The sequence below is a fragment of the Lycium barbarum genome, chromosome 1, assembly GCF_019175385.1.
Source record: "Lycium barbarum isolate Lr01 chromosome 1, ASM1917538v2, whole genome shotgun sequence".
Taxonomy (NCBI): domain Eukaryota; kingdom Viridiplantae; phylum Streptophyta; class Magnoliopsida; order Solanales; family Solanaceae; genus Lycium; species Lycium barbarum.
The window spans coordinates 168,136,015-168,159,749 of NC_083337.1; the positions used below are offsets into that span (position 1 = coordinate 168,136,015).

At 34.7% G+C, this 23,735-nt stretch overlaps 1 protein-coding gene across 1 annotated transcript; it reads right to left on the reverse strand.

The window, feature by feature from the left end:
* Positions 1 to 14,706: 14,706 nt before the first annotated feature.
* LOC132606467 (U2 small nuclear ribonucleoprotein B'') lies at positions 14,707 to 20,168 on the reverse strand. The gene is made up of 5 exons (XM_060319984.1): positions 19,992 to 20,168; positions 17,976 to 18,148; positions 16,206 to 16,290; positions 15,528 to 15,610; positions 14,707 to 15,209 (listed from the first exon to the last, which is right to left on the reverse strand). The coding sequence occupies exons 1-5, from the start codon at positions 20,065 to 20,067 to the stop codon at positions 14,931 to 14,933; spliced, it is 696 nt and encodes a 231-aa protein (XP_060175967.1). The 5' UTR covers positions 20,068 to 20,168; the 3' UTR covers positions 14,707 to 14,930.
* Between the last annotated feature and the right edge of the window lie 3,567 nt (positions 20,169 to 23,735).

Sequence of the window (23,735 nt, forward strand, 5' to 3'; positions counted from 1 at the left end):
ACTTGCAATGTTAAAATAAAAGTAGCGAATATAAATAGCAGTGAAAAATAAAGTATCTAGCTCGTCAATAAATTTAGACGTCCGAGTGAATAAAATTAAATAAAGGAGGGACAAAATTGGGTGTCAACATCCACGATAAGTGAAAATTTGTGAAATGAATCAATGTACCAGAGAGAAACCAAAATTAATGGTGATCGCTGCTTAAAGAGCACTATCAACAACAAACCACATATCATCCCAAACACAGACTGTTAACCCCAAAAGAGCATAAGAGAGTAAGAATTAAGATTATTACGTTGCAATAATAACAACCACAACGTGCTTGCTGCAAGAATATAAGTATTAAAGTAACAATCACAAGATGCTTGTTGCAAGAATATAAGTATATAAAGCACCAACCTTAATGATCCAGTTAACTTGTATTCAAAAGAGGGGTTGAACATCCTTGGTTTCAGATTGAACTTATTGATATCATAAAAGAATTTATCTTATTACAATTATCAAGCACAGGGAGAATATGGTATATTTGAAAAAATGTGCACAAAGAAGAAGTCTTCGTAATTTAAGTATTTCATTGATGAATATGAAGGATATTTCTTCCTACAAACATCATTTTGACAAATAACACAATCAGTGTAGGAGAAATTTATAAGCAGAGAAACATGGTTCACGTTCAACAATGTTTTAATCGTGTAAAAGATGACTAAACTTCTAAAAGTTTTTGCAAAAACAAATATGATAAAGGAGCGACCAGCATATGCTTAAACTATTTCAGACATTTTCAATATCAGCAACCTTTATATACTCTTCATGTGATGTTTTCCATGCAACATCCGCGAATGGACAAATTATGAACCAAAATTGGCATTTGTAAAGTTATCTCGATATCACAATAAAAAAGAGGAAATTAACATATTGATTGGTTATACGCATGTCATTGGTTTTCATAAATCTTCTAATTTACTTCGATGTCTATTCTTATTAGAGGAAAAGAACTCCATTTTCTGATTGCAAATGCTACATATACTTCCTCTCATTTTGTGAATTGGGTTAGTTCGTTCCAAATTCATTAACATAAATCTATTGTATTAATGAAAACTAATCAACTGTAAAAGGCTGCTTATCCAACTAAATGAAAATACAGAGTATGTGAGAGTTTCATCCAAACTATGACTTTTTTTCCTCAAAAGAACTTGTAAAGAGGATCGAATACTTAACAACTTACAACTACCTGTCATACATTCCATGTCGATCCATTTTCAAACATTTAAACATAAATGAAAATGCAAAAGCAGAAAGATGTTTTAAGTAGAGGAAGTAACAGTCAGCACCGTCTAAGAAGAACACAAACCTCCAAATGATCAAGTCTGAGCTGGCCGAGTTGTGTGAGCCTCAACTACAACTCTATTTAAGTATGTACAAAGAACAAGGAATAATAGAAATATTATTTCGCATAAAGAAGGAGCAGAGACCTCAGACTGAGTCCTATAAGCCCAAAATTGTTTCCACTCCTTCCTCCAACTCACTTAACAATCTATTCATTCTTGGACATATTTTTTGAAGCTGGTAACTTTTCATTCTTGGACATATTAAGACTCCACTTGTACATCAAAATAAATATTTAAAGCAGTAATCCGAGAAATAACTATTGGGCGACACGCATCGGCATACATTGCAAGGAGCAGATTAGTACAAGGCACCAATAGTAAGGATGGAAGAGATTATAAAGGGGCATCCAAAAGAAGTAAATCTATTTTGATTTGATAACAAAACGCCATGTAATAGATATATCGATGCCTCTGCATACCATACAATAATCAGATACCTTCTCCTAAGTGTTGCAAAATGTAGTGTCACATGGCATAAGTAAGGAGAAAGAAGAATTATGCTCAAATCATGGAAGTACATGGAAACAACATAAATACCATTATCAAATAAACTTGCTAGTTAAAACTACATTATGTTTATTCTCATTAATTTCCTGTCATCTCAATTTTCATATAATTTTCTAAAAAGATTGAAGGTCTTATTTCTCAAAGGAAATAATGTTGCTGATCTTTACATGACTAAAGTGCCTCTATGCTTCTAAGAGAATAATGAAAAACCTTGAATCAAACAACATTTAGAACTACTTCTACCTTAGCCCATTGCTTAACAGAAAATAGGAAGATCTAAGGAGGAGGCTGACCAGAGATAATTCGCAACATGCCTGCCATAGCATTTTCCATATGATTCATGGATGGCCTGAGAGGAAATTAGCCAGATGGAAGAGCCAATATTTGTCCTTGAGGGGTAGAGTGACACTCATCAACTCAGTCCTTGATTCCCTACCAACATATATGATGTCTCTGTTCCCAATTCCAGCAGGGATTATCAAGAGGTTGGATAGCATCAGGAGGAAATTCCTGTGGCAAGGAAATAAAGAAAAAAAAAACAGTTTGTAAATATTTCACAAAATTTATACAAGTTCAATTGTAAGTTTAAACTTTTATTCGTACACCGCACACATCTGATACGATATAGCATGAAATATCAATTACAACTATTTATCACATACCGGAGCATATAACATCAGAACCAAAAAAAAAGTTAACAATGATAGGAACAAAATGGCGATACTTTCAAAGGTACAAAACTATCAGTAAGGCATATGACTATTCAGAGAAACACATAGCATGAGCTATTCATGGTTCAACAGCATGAATAGAACACACAAATTACCTCTTCATAGTTGAAGTGGTGGACTTTCTTCAAAATTATTCCGACTAAATGAAATAAAAGACATGAAATTTAAATAATTACATCCACAAATTGGAGAATGAACCTTTTGAGGAAAGAACTTCTTGAATTCATAAGACTTTCTCTGGAAAATCAAACAGTGCCGACCCCTCGAAAAAAAAAAGGGCAGACTTTATATTCGTAGTTCAGTCATGAAATTTATTTGAAGCTGTAATTTGTATTTTAACTACAGTTAAATTTGTGAATCTCCTCTGCAGTAAGGAATCATCATATTCTTTTTTTAAAAATTTCTCTATCACATTGCCTGTTGTCACTCCCTACAACAATATCTCAGAAAAAAAACCTGAAGATTTTTAGTTTTTCCTAACAGAGAATCAGGAAGCACATATAGCATATTGATACTCCTATTAACAAATTGAAAAGCAAAAGAATTACATACCTTCCTGCTCACTGTTCTTGAAGAATTTTCCTTCAAACATTCAGTTTCTTTTATTTTACCCAAATATTATCCCCAAAAAAATTAAGCAAAATACAGAATTAATAGTGTGCTAACCTTCTGAAATTAGCGGACTATGTAGAGTATATGATTTATATAGAGAAAATTAGAGTAAAACAATCCCACATCTCCGCCTAAAGAACTCATGACAACAATAATCAAGAGAAGAGTACAAAAAATTTGAAGAATAGTCTAAAATGAATATTAACTTTAAAATTGAGCTCAAAGCTTTGCCCTAAACTCTTTCTCCTTCAAGCCTAACTCTCCAACTCCAAAATACTCAAATAGTCCTGAATGGATGTTACAATTTCCCTGATATACCAAGAAGCTAAAATAAAATAAAAATAAAAATAAAAATGCACACATCTACTGATTTTAGTCAACAAATTTATGGACCAGATATCGTCGAAAGAGGAAAAAGAAAATATACTTATAGATGCGACTCCAGAAGAAATGCTTTAAGAGCCCATTTGGATGGGCCTATCTTGACTTAAAAGAACCAAAAATAAGTCAATCCAAATAGGCTCTTAAGTACGTGCAGATGAATAATTTTATCCCAATTATCAAAGATAAGATGGCTCCTTTGGCACTTCTAACCCCTGAATTATCACCTTAAAAAATTAAGCAAGTTTTTTAATCATGTAAAAGATGATTAAACTTATAAAAGTTTTTGCAAAAACAAATATGATAAAGGAGCGACCAGCATATGCTTCAACTATTTCAGACATTTTCAATATCAGCAACCTTTATATACTCTTCATGTGATGTTTTCCATGCAACATCCGCGAATGGACAAATTATGAACCAAAATTGGCATTTGTAAAGTTATCTCGATATCACAATAAAAAAGAGGAAATTAACATATTGATGTTAAGTCCAGAACCCCCATCAATCAACACTTTAGCCACAAACATGTTACGACACTTGACAGTTATATAGAGCGCTTTGTTATGCATGCATCCTTCTGGCGGCAGTTCTTCATTATCGAAACTGATTCGATGGCTATCAAGTACGCGCTCAATCATCCCAGCTAACGCCTCACTAGTTGTTTCGCTTGGGACTTATGCTTCATTCAAGATTTTCAACAGTGCATTTCTGTGCATATCCGAACTCAAAAGCAAAGAGAGAATAGGAATTTGAGCATTGGTCTTTTTCAACTGATCCACGACCGAGTACTCACTGGCCTTAATCTTCCTCAAAAATTCTTCTGCTTCGAATTCTGTCACGACCCTTTTGGGAGGTACGTTGGCTTCCTTAACTTGCCCCAATCTAACTAGCTCTTCTGGAGAATAGCATCTTCCAGACCTTGTCATTCCTGATGTCTTAACCTTGTCAGTGATCGCGTCCTTTCCTCGACATTCCATCACAGTTTGTTGATAATTCCATGGTACGGCTTTTGTATCGAGCACTGGTAACTGATTTGGTGCTTGAACTACTTCCACAGGTGTTGATGAAGCTCCTAATATCTCGATAGGTACAAAACCCCTTATCACTATAGCCGGAGAAGCAACGGCTACAAGACCTTGATCTTCCACGCTATCCACAGGCACTATGAATTTGGCTGGATCGTCATCATTTTCATCTATTCCAATCATATTTATCGTGGCCCCATCATGGGTCGGGAGTGGATTGTTAACCACGTTTGGTGCCGGCTGTTTGACCATGATCTGTTTTGCTTCAATAAGATCTTCAACCTTGTGTTTTAATGAGTAACAACGATCAGTGGAATGGCCTTTTACCCCCGAATGATATGCACACGTTTTAGTGGGATCAAAACCTCTAGGTAATGGATCTGGAATTCTACCTTCCACAGGATACAATAAGCCTGAAGCTTGCAGTCTTTCAAAAACAACGCTCAATGGCTCTCCTAACGGTGTAAAATTGCGGAAAGGTCTATTTGGGCGAGGTGCGGATGCATTGTTTGGATGATGAGATTGTGATGGTGGAGCTGGGCATGTTGGTGGTCGTGGAGCTCGATATGCTGGTTGTGTGTTGTAAACAGGGTAGGATATTTGTGGTGATTGAGGTTGGTAAGATAAAGCTTGGTCGTATGGATGTGGAGAATATTGGAAATATTGTGAGTGGTGAGCGTTAGAATGATATCGCGGGGGTTGTTGATGGTGGTATGATGTGTTTCCCAAAGCCATTACCGATGCTGCTTCTTTCTCTTTTTTCTTTCCGTTTCCGAGAGTACCAGTTTGTATGGCCCTACTAGTAGACTGTAAAGCCGCAAGACTTGTTATTCTCCCTGTCTTAATGACATCTTCAATCATGTCCCCGGCTTTGATCACCTCTGCAAAAGTCTTTCCACCCATTGTCACCAAACGTTCATAGTATTCCGGCTCTAGCGCTTGAATGAAGAAAGTAACCATTTCTGTCTCCTCCATGGGTGGGTGTACTCTAGATGCTTCTTCCCTCCACCGTATAGCATATTCTCGAAATGATTCGGTGAACTTCTTCTTCAACTTTGTAATTGAGATTCTGTCAGGAGCGATCTCAACATGAAACTTGTAGTGATCCACAAAAGCATTTGCCAAATCATCCCAAGTACGCCATTTGGTTGTATCTTGCTTAGAATACCACTCCAAGGCTTTTCCACTCAAACTCTGATTGAATAGTTTGACTCTTATCCCTTCATTCTTCCCCACACCAATCAACTTTTCACAATAGACTTTCAAATGGAAGAAAGGGTTCCCCGACCCATCAAACTTCTCAAATTTTGGAATCTTGTAACCTGGTGGCAATTCTACCTCAGGAAATGCACATAATTCTTCATATCTCACGCTTTGGTTACTACCAAGTCCACGCAAACTTCTCATGGCATCCTCCAAACTTTTGAGCTTTCTATTTATCATTTCATCATTAATTGACCGTGCCTCATTTTCAACTTCGACATAATGATCGACATCTGTGCGACATTGTCCCTGGATTTGTGTCATGGGTGGAGCTGTGGTATAAGTATATACTGGCGGAACTTGATGTGTATTGGTAACATCATGTGCCGGCGGTATGAACTGAGTTTTTCAAGAGGTGGCTGTAAATAAAAGGGGAGCATTTTGAGTGAGGGGTTCGGAACGAACCGGGTGAGAGGTGGTAAAATAATTTGCTTGGTTAAATTCGTCCAAATTTGGGAATGGATGTGGCATAGGCAAAGTCTGACGAACTCCCTGGGACGGAGTCATATGTGGCGGTGTTTGAGAAAATGACCGGTTGTGAAGTACCATGTGACTTAATTCAGCAAATCGTCGCTCCAAACGAGCAATGATCTCCAAATGTGTTTCTGGTTGATTAGAAGATGTGGGATCACTCGTGATCGGCAAACTAAGAGATGGCTCAGATGAAGTGGTTGCATTGATCAAACTTTGCTCCATTTTAGAACGAGTCTTTTTAGTTAACCAGATGATTAGTGATGAGTCAGAGTCTGATTTTTTGGCTCTAGACCGTGTGAAATATGGATGCTCCGCCAGTTCCCCTTTAGCACAAGTCAACCTTTTTATTTTGAAAAATAAATTTTAAAAAGAAAAAAAGATAAAACAAGAAAAAAGAAAAAAGAAAATGAGTCAGTATACGGTAAGGACATATTATTGCATATAAACACATTATTGCACATAATACATCGCGTTTTATAATGCAAGGGACCTCTTTATGCCAGAGGTAGGCCTAACGAATATTTGAAGGACAAACATGTCTTTTATGTATCATTCCACAACTCCTCCTAAAAGTAATTTGCAAGAATAAGAAATTATTACATGCCAATAATACATCTCAAAATCAACCTAAGATATCTAATACTTCAACTTCACTAATTTCTTTGGTTGTCTTCGACCTCCGGCATTAATTGAATGCTCCACGCAACCTGCGACAAAAGGTCAGTTTCCTCGAAATATTTGTCTATAGAGTACTAGGTCCACATATTCTACATATTTGTCCCTCAAATAATGCACATAGATAGTGAGTAGTGTCACTTAGAGTCATAGACTCATTTGGACATTTGGTAAGGTTGACTAATGGACTTAATACACCAAGGGTATTAAGCCTCCTAGGTTTAAAATGATGCATGTCCTTACAAGGTTTTGGTTTTCGCTCTACCTAGGTAGACTAAGAATGGTTTTCCTATGACACAAGGCTCCCCCAAGCGGACAACTTGGAAGTGGAAAGTCCGTGGCCGTCGACTGCACCGCCGATCGACTAAATCCACAAGACCAATCCAACTAAAAGGGGTAATTTAGTAGTGCACGGGCGCAAACTGCGAAGCCGCTTTAAGTGTGTGAATATGTGTGAGTTTTCCAGGAGTGGAAGAAATATGAGCGGAATGCCAATTTAAGGAAAGCAATAACATACATATTACATAGAAATGCATATAAAGAATAAAACAATAATAAACATTTAAAAGCATATAAAGCAAAAATACAGAAAAAATAAAGCAAAACAAACAAAACATCCAACAAATTATTTATTAACCTAAGTTGTTATGGTTAAGAACCTAAAGTCCCCAGCAGAGTCGCCAAGCTGTCGCACACCATTTTAACCCGGAAGTTATTATTAGGGAGTATGACGTATTGGTGATTCCTATTTATTTGTTTTATTTTAAGGAGTCGCCACCTAATTAATTTTAAAGGTGAATTAGGACACCTAAATACTAACTAAGGTAAAGTTAAAACTAAACCTCCGTTAATAGTCTGCTTAACCAGTGTGATTCTAGGTAAGGGCTCTATATTATCCTAAAGGGAAGGGGTTAGGCATCCTTTAGAATCCGCTAACTACGGTTGTCCGGCCAAACTTAGGTTAATTAATTGAAGTTAAAGATGTAACATCTAAATTTTAAGAAGTGGGCTTGTAATGCTACTAATGTTTCAAAAGAAAAAATATGAACTGCTTAAAATAAAACTTATACATATTGCTAAGGCTTAAATAAGAAGGTTATTAAAATAAGACTAATACTTTGTATAAAAGAAAATCTTAAAATACTATTTGAATAAAATTTATAATAGTTGTTAATAGATTTAAAAGAAGTAGCATAATAAAAATGAAGTTTACAAAGTATGATAACTTACATATAAGTAGAAGAACAGATTTATGCAATGTTTTAATAAAAAATTAAGCAATGAGGTATTAATTGACTTTGAGTTTTAGAAGTGTGAATAAAAAATACAAAATAGCTAATAGATTTCCTTTATCTATTTTTATTATCTTTATCAACTATGCTTAATGAAGAATATGCGTGATTGACTCAAAAATTTGAAGAGTTTAAAAAATGTGTTTGAATTTATGTTTGCATATTAATGATGTTTTGAAATTTCTAGGATAGTAAGAATAAAATACGATTCTCTTAACTCGAAATATAAAATCATGCCATTTTGCAAATTAATTATTCCAAAATAAAACGTAAAAAGAAGAGAATAACTTATGGAATTAATTGTTGGTCTTCCTTAAACTAACCACCCATTACTAAAACTAAACCTACTAACTCATTAAGGTTCATCTAAGTTAACAAACAAAACAAACAAAGAGTCAGTTGCATAATATGAATTAAATGCCGAAAATAAAATAAAGGAGCAAATAATGTCAAATGGGTCCAGCCCGTTTTGGGACTGCTGGAAACTGTTTACTGTTGGGCTTCGGCCCAGCAGATTTCTTTTATATGTTGTTGCGGGTCCGTTGCTGCTGTTGGGCTTAGCCCAGAATATTTTAATCTGCTGTAGGTATAGATTGACCCGAGAGGAGGTAATGTTGGGCCTTGACCCAACACCGAATGCGGAAAAGGAGACAAGTCCCCCGGACTCGTATGCGATGGTCATGCAAAAAATGAAAGGAAAAGGATTAGTATATAATCGATGAATAAGTTAAACATGTCAAATATAAATTCAAAAGAATCAGCAGATTAGGCATATTCTTGCAACATGATAACATATTAAGTTTTAGACGAATGCAGGATATGCACTAGCAATATAACGTAAGATAAGGGAAGGTTTAACACAACAAATTTCTTCTTTAAACAAACGCAACAATCATACCTAAAGGAAAAAGTCTACTCGCATAGAGATAGCTCGTCACAATGACCAAACAGAAAACACAAATATATATATAAAAAAAATAACACAGATCCTTCTAACTTCCTAAGAGACAGTGACTCCAAGCATGGAAGAGTTCAATTGTTTTAGGTCGATAGCTAAGTTCACAGACTATTTCAGAACTATTTCAGAAACAAATATACACATCTGGTCAGGTTGCTTTAAGAATAGATATCAACTATTTCAGAACTCAGATTTCAATCAGAAATATCTTAAGAGGATAAAAGGAAACCAATTTATCCAAATTCGAGCTTAGAAAGGAAACTGAATTGTTTCAAGTTTGAGAAAAGACTTATTATTTGGGAAAGAAAACAATAAAGGAATTAACTTGGACAATCATCAGGTATTCAATTTTATTTTAACCAATCTGGAACTTATGCAGGCAGGACCAGATGCTATGTTGGGTGAACTTTAAATAACCTTTTAGAAAAGATGCTATGCTTTAATATGCAATGTGTTTAAGACAACCATGCAATTAGTCATACTAAACTTAGACATAAAGGCAGTTTTGACGAACTAAACATGACTCAGGCCAGCTACAGGATTGGACTTTCAGTCAAGTATATTTATACATCTGATATATTATGGCAACTACAGAGCCCCCTAAGCTTTATGCTTATTCAAGTTCACACATAAAGAAAGGACAGAGCTGAAAATACTGCACCTACTTCATAAAAGGGAATTCATGCTATCTTAGGATCTTCCATACAAATATCCGACCTCACAGTCACGTTTCTTATCGAAGAAAATAGAAAGGGCTAAGTCAGATATATATACGGACTGGTGTTGACGAACAGAGGCAGAATAAGGGTTTATAAAGATATATATGATCATTTTTATGAAGGCATTCTGCATCTTAAGTTAACTGAGGTAACAAAACTAGATAAATGTCAAGTTGCTTGGGCAAACACACATGGGCAACTGCATTTTTTTTTCAAAATCAACAGGCAAATGCAAGACAAGAAACATGCTGGTACATTGAGACTCTCAGTTTTTTAAACCATAAGGCAGCATATGCTTGACCCTCAAGATGATGTAAATGGCTTATGAATGACTTAAAATACTTAGCACTTAATCATTTGGCCGAACAGAATCAACACTACCAATAATACTCTGTGAGTCTACCAGAAAATATTCGCCTAATCCCAATACTAGATATTCAAATAAATGTACATCGACATCTACCTTTATCCGACTTAACTGATCCCTGGTCTTGCTAAACGTGCTTTTAAATGCACATAACAGTTACCATCACACCCATGTAAGTAACCACAAAATGCATTTAAGAATACAAAAAACAACCTAAAACAGAGAAGGTAATGGCCACACACAACCTTAAAAACTGCTAATAACATGCTAAACATTATTCAAACGACACAATGAGGGCCAAATTATCCACTAAAGGGTAAAACATACTAAACTTAAACTAAACAAAACTAAACCAGATTGATCTAAGCAGAACTGAAACAATATCTATCAATGCTATCATGCTACCTCACTAACAAACATGTAAAGCATACAAACACGTAACACAAAACAGAATATGCTCAATTCATAGATAAATAAATAAATAAATAAAAGGGATGTTTACCGACTGAACAACAGAGAACACATATCGACACACGAAAGAAGAGAACATGCGAGTTAAGTAAAAAAGATAGGGTGATTACGGACCTTCTTCGGGTGCAGCGAAGTGAGGCTCGAGCCTCCAATATACCTCGAAACACTTCGAACCCGCCGAGTTATTTCCTCGAAACCAAACAGAACCAAATGCGGAAACAAAGAAAACGATTTAGATTTTTTTTTCGATATCAGACAATGCCACCACTGCTAAAATAAACTAATCTTTCTCGGGAATTCTCAAGTAGCTTAAACTTATGCTTTGTTTGGTTGAAAAGGAAAGGGAAAAAATGACTTGTTTCAATTTTTAGGGGTTTCTATGCTAAAAGAAAACGGGTTCTTGGAGGAATTTTATGAATCCAAAAAAAATCCCCCGGTTCTTGGGGGAGGGGGGGGGGGTTTCGCCAATCAAAAATCCTCCTTATTTTTAGAGATTTCGGGTTCCACTAGCTCGTTTTTGCAAGGTAATTTTGGGGTTCTCCAACCTGTCCCTTCTAAACGATTCCACCCGACTATTTATGGGGATTTGGGGGTTCTTTTGAGTTGAAGAAAAAGGAGAGTGGAGCGGGGGGACAAGACGAAGGTGGGGAACAGAGGGAAGTGGAAGCGGGGTGCAGGCGGCGGTGGTGGGGACGATGATGAGAAAAGGAGCGGCGGTGGTGGGGTTGAAGATGACGATGAAAGAGGAAAAGAAAAGGAGAAGGGAAAGAAAAGAGAGGGGGGAAGATGAGCGGCGGTAAAGAGGAGAAGAGAGAGGAAGGAGAGAAAAAGAAAAGGGGGGGGGGGGTGTCGGCTGAAGAAAAAATATGAAAGGGGTAGGGAACCCTACCCGTTTTCATTTAATTAGAAAACGGGTCGGGTCCATTTTTGGGCTGGACCGGGTTTAATGGGTAATGTATTGGGCTGAATTGGTTGAAAATGTGGGCTGGGGTGAATTAAAATGTGGGTTGGGAATAAAATGTAGACTGGTCTGAAAATTGGGCTGGGGTGAATTAAAATGTGGGCTGATTTTATGAATTGGTTCGAAAATAGTATGGATTGATTGGGCTACTACATTTAAATAAAAGACCTATTTAAATAAACTTGTGTTAAAATATTACTTAATATAAAATATGCAATTATTAGTATTCAGATAATAAAAAATGGCGTTGTAATAGTCGTGCAATAATATTTCGAAAATTCACCGTAAATAAAATTATTATTTAATTAGGCGAAGATAAATGCGATGTGAGTGCGTAAACCGATAAAATGTGCTAAAATGATAAAATAATAATAATAGCAAATAATAATAATAATAATAATAGTAACTGTAATAGAATAATAAAACGTGAGTATTAATAAGAGGCTAATAATTATAGTAAAATATAAATATTTTTTTTTTTTAATTTTCCCAGAATATCAGAAGCGTAAATAGGTATTTCGGAGGAGAGGCGGGACAAAATTGGGTGTCAACAGACTCCACTTGTACATCAAAATAAATATTTAAAGCAGTAATCCGAGAAATAACTATTGGGCGACACGCATCGACATACATTGCAAGGAGCAGATTAGTACAAGGCACCAATAGTAAGGATGGAAGAGATTATAAAGGGGCATCCAAAAGAAGTAAATCTATTTTGATTTAATAACAAAACGCCATGAAATAGATATATCAATGCCTCTGCACACCATACAATAATCAGATACCTTCTCCTAAGTGTTGCAAAATGTAGTGTCACATGGCATAAGTAAGGAGAAAGAAGAATCATGCTCAAATCATGGAAGTACATGGAAACAACATAAATACCATTATCAGATATACTTGCTAGTGGACTTTTCTTGCTTTAACTGGTTAAAACTACATTATGTTTATTCTCATTAATTTCCTGTCATCTCAATTTTCATATAATTTTCTCAAAAGATTGAAGGTCTTATTTCTCAAAGGAAATAATGTTGCTGATCTTTACATTACTAAAGTGCCTCTATGCTTCTAAGAGAACAATGAAAAATTGCGGTCATTAACATGTTGTTTTAGTTTTTCCTAACAGAGAATCAGGAAGCACATATAGCATATTGATACTCCTATTAACAAATTGAAAAGAAAAAGAATTACATACCTTCCTGCTCACCATTCTTGAAGAATTTTCCTTCAAACATTCAATTTCTTCTATTTTACCCAAATATTATCTCCAAAAAAATTAAGCAAAATACAGAATAAATAGTGTGCTAACCTTCTGAAATTAGCGGACTATGTAGAGTATATGATTTATATAGAGAAAATTAGAGTAAAACAATCTCACATCTCCGCCTAAAGAACTCATGACAACAATAATCAAGGGAAGAGTACAAAAAATTTGAAGAATAGTCTAAACAAAAAGGCAAAACCCCAAAAAAAATTGCACTTTTGCGAAAGATTCAAAATCCACTAAAACAATATTCCCAAAGAAATGAAAATGGATATATACACCAAGAACTCTATATCTACTATTGCAGTTTCTTCTCTTCTTTTTGGAGCTGCTGGATTTATCTATATTTCTACTTTATCTCCTTTCTGCCCTAAAACTTTCTTTTCTTTACAAATTAATCCAACAAACTCTTCACCTGTAACTGTAAGTACGCTATCATTTCTTTTCCATAATTTCGTTTATTACATTAGAAAGTTGAAGAAGCTTTAAAAAATGGTGAAGAAGCTTTAAAAAATGCTATCAAAAGAAGAAACGATGCTCAAATTAGAAGAGTTCAAAAATTAATACCTGATATCTGAAAATTGCAGCACCAGCCTGAGCAAAATTATACTATATTTTTGGTGGTATAAATTGATGAGAAGCTTCTTGATTTACTGTATGTGAAGAGGCTGAAAATTTTCTGGATTGAGTTTTGGGTGAAGCTTGTAGCTTCTCCTGCTTGTACTTGTAGAAGTTTCTGGATTGATTGTGGATTGAAGGTAATATAATCTTCTACCCTTTAGAAGTGAAAGCAGCTAAAGTGGGTTTATTAAAAAGCGGGTCATAAAAAAATATGTGGGCTCATAATATTTTTTTGGGCCCACAAACGGACGACGAAGGTGCCTGTTAAACTGGCTCTTCTAAAGGATAGTAATTAATTAAAAGAAGAATATTTCTTTTTATATTTAATAAATTTCTTATAATAATATTCTTTATTTTATCCTTAATGACAATTTCTTATATTTATATTCAAAATTCCCGAAATTCAAAGAATATTTTAAATATATTACACACATATTTAACTTAACCCCATAAAATTCAACAATCTTTCGTGCTCGGTCAGTCAAGTACACTAACTATTTTGTTACCCTATCAAAATACTTTCTCATTATAGCATCATATAATAATTCACGTGGTTCAGTACCAAACAAGACAATCTTCGATGAGTACAAATATGTCGATGGATAATATGTTACAGATTATAGTTTTCTTTCCTTTTATATATTTATTTATATAATATATTAGACCTCTTTGATTACTATTAGAAGAATATTCGAGGTTTAGAGGGTAGCTTCAGCTTTGATTGAGCAATGCATTGAGCTCACGACTGATGTGAGTATTTCTTTTCTTTTTTCATTTTGTTTATTCTTTTTGGTTTTCATGCTCTATATTTATATAGCACGAATCACTTATTTTCCATCTTAACAAGATGACAATTCCTCTCCCCACCCCCCTGCACCCCAAAACCCAACCCCAAATAGTTTGAGTGAGAATACGTACCAAGCATTTTTTGTTTTCCGTTTTTAAGAATGAATAACTAGTCTATGCAAAGAAAGCATATAAAAGCTAACGAATGTGGAGGGTATTTTTGTAAATAAGCAATTTCTTTTAGAAATTATGCAATGCATATAATTGTTACTACACCGAACCAAATAGTCGATAACAAATAATCTCAGCATAACTAATGCATTACTAGTACACCATGTTCAGCACTATTCTTGTACCAAACGACCCCTAAAGATCTTCAGTTGCTGCATTTTCTCAACATGACATATAGCATGTTCTGGAATTAAGACTGCTCTATTTCTTGGCATAGGTGATAGCCATGGGATTTTGGGGGGTGATTTTGAAGCCTTGAAGGGCCTGCATGGCGACCGAAGACTGGACATCATCGTCAAATTCCACAAACGCAATACCTGGCTTCGCTTCAATCATTCGAACTTCTCTGAAGCCAGGATACTGTTTGAAGAGCACTTCAAGCATCATGCTTGTTGTCTCGTGGGGCAGATTCTGTATAAAGAGAATATTATTTGGTTCTGCAACATCTTCCGCACTTGGCTTTCCTTGTCGAGATGCAGCCTGCAAAAAATGTTAAAACAATATGCAATTAATAAATATAATAGATGAACATAATCAGAAACTAGTATTGAACAAAAAGAGATCAACTGTAACATATAAGAATTTGTAACATATAAGAATTTGTCATGATGTCAAGCTGCTAGTCATTGGAGTACAAGTATAACCAGGCTGTGCTCACATTACTTTGGGATCATTACAACGTTTGATATGGATAATCTTTTGCATAATAATCGACAAAGGAAAGGCAGGTTTATTTACAACTAAGCAAAGAAAAGAATCTATATGTTGGGAGAAATAATAAAATTGCAACAAACTTACAGCTGGACCTCCATTACTGTCAGCCCTTGGGCCATTAGCTGCACCAGTTTGCGGAGTTTCTTCAGTACCTTTCCTTTTTTCCACTACACATTTATATGTCAAGTTAGTCCAGATCACTACAAGCCAATTAAATAGCTGACAAATGCATTTTAAAAGTTAGGCATGCAATGCAAATACACATGTGGTTCATCAAAACTGCAACACTTATCAGGCTTCAAAAACTGAGATGAAGTTTGTGATAAAATGAAAAGCATGCATGTGAGTGATTACAGTACTCATAATTAAAAAAAATCATTGCTACCCCATGATTTTAGTTTTGAAGCCCCTTCTCTGCTATCATAAACATTTGGCACCCAAATGATGAAGAAATAGTAAGCAGGATGTGAACAACATTACATGCAATTTGACAGGTGCTACTCAATGATCATGCATCTAGTACTTTTATGTTAAACTACTTCAGTTGAACTATCCACTATCCTGTCTAGCTAAATTGTAACAAGAGAATTTTGGAAGGCAAATCTCAAAGGTACAGAAATTACACAAGAGTGCTCTTCTTGAACTATAAGATTCAATTTTTGACATTTCAGATATGAGTTTCCAGAACATGCATTTTGGGACCAGTGAGAAGCTTAAGAGAAGATGGAGCAGGTGAATAATGTACAAAAGAATGATTTTTACCTTTTTCCTCTTGTTTCTTTTTCTTGTCATAGGTCCCCTCTGCCTTAGCAATACAATCTGACTTCGATTTAGCATATTGTATCCGCTGTATCATACCAAAAGTTTAGTTAGTCACTGACATCCTTCTACTGCTCTACACCATATAAAATGATCAACGGCGAGCCAATTCAAGCATATAATACAAACAATTAGCCCCAAAGAAAGTTAAAACTAAAAAAGGCCCATCTTTAGAAAGATAGGAGTCCCTAAAGTGTCTCCTGTGCACTTGTATACAGGTTATGAGATGAAACTCTAGAGGACACACTTTGTGTTCGACATGAGCAAAGCATAGAGACAGATAGGATATGCTCCAAAAATTGAATACTAAAACCAAGCAACAAGTTACTCTAGAGGGGTGCATATTTTGTGATTTGTATTATTCTACAAAACTTAGTAAATTTCTTTCAAATCAAGCACGTGGTCATAAGGATTTAGACAAAAATAAGTAACAGATACAGAGATCTACTCTGTATAATTATTTCACCAACCTCAATCTACCCTTTCCATGTTAACAATTGTTGTGGAGCTTAGTCCATATTTTAATTTGCCTATCTGTGTAGAGCTTTCAGAGATCATCAAACTTTCCCTTCTAACTGGAACAGAAAGCCCATTCATACAAAACACAAGCATACATGTATCTAATTTTTATAATGGAGTCATTCTTTTATAACCGAGAAACACCGAGGGCCAGTGGCACACGATTCGATACTATGTTGAATAACGGGTCCACCCCTCTACTCTTCTCCACTTAAATACCAGGCTTCTGCCAGCAACAGGAATTCGAACGCGCGACCTGCGCCTAACCTACACATCACGTGATGCGCTCTTACCACTCCACCAAAACCTGGGGGCTTCGAATGGTGACATTTTAGGTTTACGTTTATCTTTTAATAATAATAATAATAATCATGGATTTATCTAAGGTCATAGTCTATCAATATTCAGGCAAGGCAGCTATATTTTCACTTCGTTATGCCACCAGAACCATAATCAGGAGGGAAAAAAAAATTAAAAGATCAATTACAAAATTCTTTAGTTATGCAGACAAGGGAGGGATAGCCTAGTGAGAAGGGCCTCCACCTCCAACCATGCGATCGGGAGTGAGAGTCACCATTGAAGCAAAGTGGAAAAACCAGTATTTGGCTCCTGAACAGGGTAGTCAGCGTGAGCATTACCACATTCGGTAAAAAAGATTTGAATATCTTTTTGACAGATATTATTAGTTTTAGTAATATAGCTCCTCCATCCAAACTTGGTATACCGTTTTAATGAAGCGCCGAGTATTTAGCCAAAAATTGAAATGCTTTAATCTGTAAGCATAGAGCGGAGTCAGAAGTACATTTCCATATCTTGAAAGACTACATGATTTAAAGACACACTATAAAACCAGAAACAGGGCAGTCCAAGCTGAAAAGATACATTTAGAAGAATATAGTACAGTAGACAGTGCAGTAGCTTTTTCTGACAGGACAAAGGATATCACATAAACATAGCAAGTTAATAAAGGATCACATAAACATAGCAAGTTAATAAAGGATCACATAAACATTAGCATATGCCTCTCAAGGAGACTAACCATTTCGGCTCATCACATCCTTCAGGAGATAGCTAAAGAAAATAAGGAAATAATGAAGCAGGACATTTTTGAACAGTTAAGCCACAACAGCCATGTTAATTCTGAAAACATGCACAGAGAAAACAGATTACAATCCCAACTGTCATTATGCTCACCATTGGTTTGTCGTAAAACGGGAAGTTTTGCATTTGCCTCACAGCATTACTGGCAGCTGTAACTTCACTAAACACAACCCATGCTTGTCCTCTAAGTTTGGGAGTCTTCAGCGCTACTATATCCACAATCCTCCCGTACTGCGAGAACAAGCAATAAAGAGACCTCTTTAGCTCTGCAAAACAAGAAAACATTAGCATAAAGCAAAAGCCAAACACCGGCCCTCCCGGAAACAGCTGTTGTCATAGACATTAAATCGTAAGAGTTAATAATTTTGCACCTACACACAACAAGCCAGAGAGCAGTTTGGCATTTTCAGTAACTAGAAAAGATAATAGGTTCAAAATGGCGACATCACCGGTACACATAACAAACACCAGGCACACCATAAACAAACAGAAAACTTGCAAAATTCTGTTGTAATTAGGGGACCATTTCTCGAGGCAGTATTACGTAAGAGTTATAAGTTCCGTTACTTGATAGAACGCTAACAAAGTCATTGTCAAAAAAAAAAAAAAAAAAAAAAAGAACACTAACAGAGTGAATCTTGAAGCTTTCTCCTTGATAAGTGCTTTTTTTTTTCCTGTGCCAATTTTAACCCTCAATGCAGAAATTATAATATAGGCTTTTGAGGCAAAAATGTACAAAAATAAGAAGGAAATTATCACCAGACAGCTTGATGAACATGAAGAGTATTTTGCCCTGATGTTTATGAAAGGACCTTGGAAAAAAGAGAGTATCATGTAGGATCCGTGAATGTTAAAAAATAAAGTAGACAAACAATAATAAGAATAAAGGGACAAGAAGCACACACGAACTACTTATTACACATTATGTAGCCAAAAGAACCCATAAACATGCATAATAAAATAATAACCAGTCACAGTGTGATTCCTTCCAAATGAAAACACTCGCATTAACGATCCAAATCGTTCAGCAAAGGACATTTCAGAATATCGAAGCAACCCATAACTATATTCATTGAATTATCCATCGGTAATAAAAGCCATTTGTATAGCAGGTTCTTAATCTTGTAAGCAAGAGACAGCAAATTCATTGAAAATAATTTGATCAAAATGCATTGTTTTCACTTGATGCAATTACTAAATATTAAGATTATAATAGCGAGAAGGCAGTGGCAGCATTGACGAGTGACAGATGTTGGACTTCTATGAGGCTTTTAATTTTTTATCTCCTGCCAACGAAGATTTCAGAAATATTTCTGTGTGCTTCTTCAGAGAGAGAGAGAGAGAGAAGGGAACTTTAGCCCAATCTTTCTCCACTAACTCTCCATCTCTTTAGCACATAACTATCTCAACAGCTAACCAAGAAAAACTCGTTTTTGCTGTACATAATAGTCCAAGAGAATATTGATTAATGGCTTCCTATGTAGGGTCAAGACGACAATGAATCTCATTACAGTTTTAACAGCTGGTCTAGATTTCCAGTTACTAGAAGTTCCATTCCTCCTGAAACTCAACAAACTAGCAGCAATCATGGAGACACTGGGCAAATGAACTCGACTTACTTCAGCGATACGACATGTATCTGCAAGAACCATGAAATGATCCGCTATGAACACAACATCACAAATAATGAGTTCAACAAGCCAAAAGCGAAAAAAGAAAGACAAATGAAATCAATGAATCAACTCTGTTGTCTTCTCAATCCCTAGTTGGTGTATCTGTTCAACTCTATTCGGTAAAACTCTATTCCACTAGAGCGTACGCAAACCTTACCCCTGCCGTGGGAGGTAAAGAGGCTGTTTCCGATAGACCCTAACCAAAACAAGGAGCCAAAAGAAAGAAAAAAAAAACTTCTTTTTAATAAGTGCTCATACACAATGGAGTTATAGGGTATTTTGCTGCCATTTACAACTACCCGACAATGCATAAGTTTATGAAAAGCTTACAAACAGCTCAAATTTCACATTCTTAACAATTCTTGATTTGTTTTAAGAAAACAAGAATTTATGCTAAAACCCTAGCTTAAATCTTGAAACAGAGAGAAAAAGTTACCTTCTTTCTTGACCTTCTCATTAATGTTCTTAATGTAAATAGTTTGGTTGGGTGGAATGTCCCCTGTAAGCATCATTACCCGAGTAGCTTTGCTTGTCTCTGTGATTTCTGAATGTGCGCCAGAAAATTGCAAGATGTTGGAGCTGCAAGAAAGGTGAGTACGAAGTGCGTTATGGGTTTATTGGTCTGGAAGGAATAGTGGGCTTAAATTGACGACCGGCCCATTATAAATTTTTTTTTTCTATAATGACATAATACTAACGTAGTTTAATTCGTTATAATAAATTATCACTTTTATTTTCCTGTTTAAACATTATAAGTCTGGAAGAAACGATAATATTGAATTGTTGACCGGCACATTCAAAAATAAAGTCAGATAGTCAAGGGGTTCTTCAACGGGAATTTGTCACATATTTAACATTTTTCTTATTTACCATATAGAGTTTAAGTTATATATACTGATATTATAAAATAAATTATATTATCAATATAATTTAATTCACTGTAATAGGATTATCACTTTATTTTTCAGCTTACACATTATTTGTCTGGAACGATAATAAGTTTGTATTGTACTGATAACTCGTGGAAAGATCAATCCAGTGGTCAAGGGGTGATTCAATCACATTTTGTCACACATAACATTTTAATGATTAAACAAATATAGTTTAAACTATATATAAACACTATAAAATGAGTTTATATTATCAATTTAATTTAAGTTGTCATAATAGGTTGTCACTCATTTTCACTTTACAAATCATTGCGTGTCACTTTAGTTTGATAGTGTAAAAGCTATACACACATTTCATGCTGAAAAGCACAAACTTAGTCAAACATATGCTCCCTCAGTTTCAATTAATTTATGTGGACCTATTTACTTATTAGTTCGTGTCAAAAAGAATGATCTTTTTTTTATATTTGAAAATAATTTACCTTTATGCAATAATTTATAGTCACACAAAATATATGTGATTCATCTAACACCACAAGTTTATAAGTCTTCTCTATTTTCTTAAACTCCGTGTCCAGTCAAATGGGTTCACATAAATTAAAATTGAGGGAGTATATTTTTGGACATAATAGTTTATAGCTAATTAGGATTGCATCTGTACAAATAGACTTTTTTTATGCAACTCTTTATATTCAGACCCCCCATTAACTCAATATAAGGTGTGCAAAAACCGGTTTAACCGATATACCAAATCGAAAGAAATGTTATTGGTTTATCGATATCGGGTTATTAGGTTAACGGTTTTGTAACTTTTTTTAATGGACTATCAGCTCAATTTCCCTTTTTTAGGTTATTGTTAATGATTAAATCGATAAACCAATAAGATTATATTAAATTTACATTTTTATACCTAATTATATAATAGTGGCTTTAGAGTTTAGATACAAACCCGCTTTCCTAAATTCTTATTGTCGTTCCAGGGCTGCAGGAGACACTTAAGTCTCTCAAACTAGCTAGGGCTCCCGCCTCTCTGCCTCTCTCGACCAGAACTGCTGCTATGCAACTACTAGTTTAGGTCTCCATAGTATATAGGAAGGACTTCTCTTTGTTGTTAAGAATTGATTCTCACATGACTTACATTTCTGCCAAATTATTCGGTAGATGGTATTTGAAAAAAGTTATGGAAGCAGATGAAACATTGAGAAAGCTTGGACAATTACTTATTAGACGTGAAGGAATATTTGTGATGGTATATATACTTGTTCTATTGTTTTGCTCCTTATTTGAAATAGGACTAGAGTCATCTTTAGATAATCATATCCAAACTACTAGTTTAGGTCTCCATAGTATATAGGAAGGACTTCTCTTTGTTGTTAAGAATTGATTCGCACATGACTTACATTTCTGCCAAATTATTCAGTAGATGGTATTTGAAAAAAGTTATGGAAGCAGATGAAACATTGAGAAAGCTTGGACAATTACTTATTAAACGTGAAGGAATATTTGTGATGGTATATATACTTGTTCTATTGTTTTGCTTCTTGTTTGAAATAGGACTAGAGTCATCTTTAGATAATCATATCCATACGTTCCCTGATGGGAAGCTTATGCATTATGAGACACTACAAATGCACTTATTTCTTCTGTGCTTTATTTTTGGTTTTTCATCCTGTGTCCGGTATCCGCATTGCAGCCCGATTATATTCTATTTCTTCTGTGTTGATCATGCAATAATTAGAAATATTACAAACAAATGAAAAATAAGAGAAAGAAAAACAACATTTAGAGGAACATTTTCTTATCCGTTAAACTGAAAACTGATAAGAAATATCATATTTTTACAAACGGAAAACTGATAAACCGAACCGATAATATGCAAAATTGTACTGAACCCCTAACTCAATATACTAAATTCATTAGCGAATAATGTTCAAATACTTTCAAGTAAAATTTTCACAAACAGCTACCTGTTAGCTCCTTCTAACAACCTATAACTACATGTTCTACATTTACAATTCGTAGCTGGAGGACCTATATTTAGCTAGTAGATGCGTCGACTTAAATATAGGATAAATATTACGGAAATACACACGCTGAGAAAACTGAAAGTGCTATATTTATGGAAACAAAATCTATTCCAATTTAAACTAAAATCAGTTTTTAATGTTTCCTGATTCACACAAATATCCTCCTATTCCATATCTGATCTCATATCTCATTCAAACAACTAACAAATTCAAAAAAAATTGAATTCAAAAGGTACATTCATATTTTTAACCAAAAAAAAAAAAGGTTCAAAAATTAGTTCATAAAAAACTTTGAAAAATAACAATATCAAACCAGTGAACAGAGCTCGTTTTAAACGACGAATATATATTTGAATTCATTTGTTGAAATATCGAATTCAAGTTGAGTTCATAATTGAGGTAACAACGTTTTCCCTACAACTTTTTTATTTTTTTTATTTTTCTGAAATTTTGAAAAATATATGAAAAATATATCTGAAATATAGTCAACAGAAACCAGAATAAGTAATATTGAACATAATAATCAAAATACAATTAAAATATAGCCAAAATATAGTCATAATTGAGGTAGCAACGTTTTTACTGCAATTTTTTTTTCTGAGACTTTTCTAAATATAGTCAAAATATAGGAAAAATATATCTGAAATATAGTCAACAGAAACCAGAATAAGTGATAGTGAACATAATAATCAAAATACAATTAAAAATATAGCCAAAATATATATGAAAAACAACTATTAAAATATCAATCCAAAACATTAGGAATTGAAAATTCGGGTTCTATACCTCTAGTCCTCATCGGAGTAGAAGCTTTCTTAGCCATTTCACTTGAATCTATCAAAAAACAACCAAGAACAAATAGTGATAATTAATTATTTAGAGTTGCATTGCTGATTCAAACGGAAAAAAAAAATATAAGTTAAATACACGGTGAAACGTAAAAATCAGTATAGAATCTTACTTTTTTTGGGAATTAGATTTGAATTATGAGTGAAATTAATGAGTAGTTAATTAGAGATAAATAAGGAAGTTGAACTATTGTAAAACTGATTTGAAATTGGAGGAAATTAAGGGATATTGAGCATAATGACATGTATTTAGGGGGATAGGAGTCAGCTTACCGATTCCTTAATAAGCATTCATTCCTGGACTTTACTTGGAACAAGTTATCCCCATATGGAGTCCGCCCAAGGGAGAAATCCAATCCAATGGGTCACTGGGACTGGGCTTGACATCAAAGATAGAGAAAAGCGTATAAGCGCG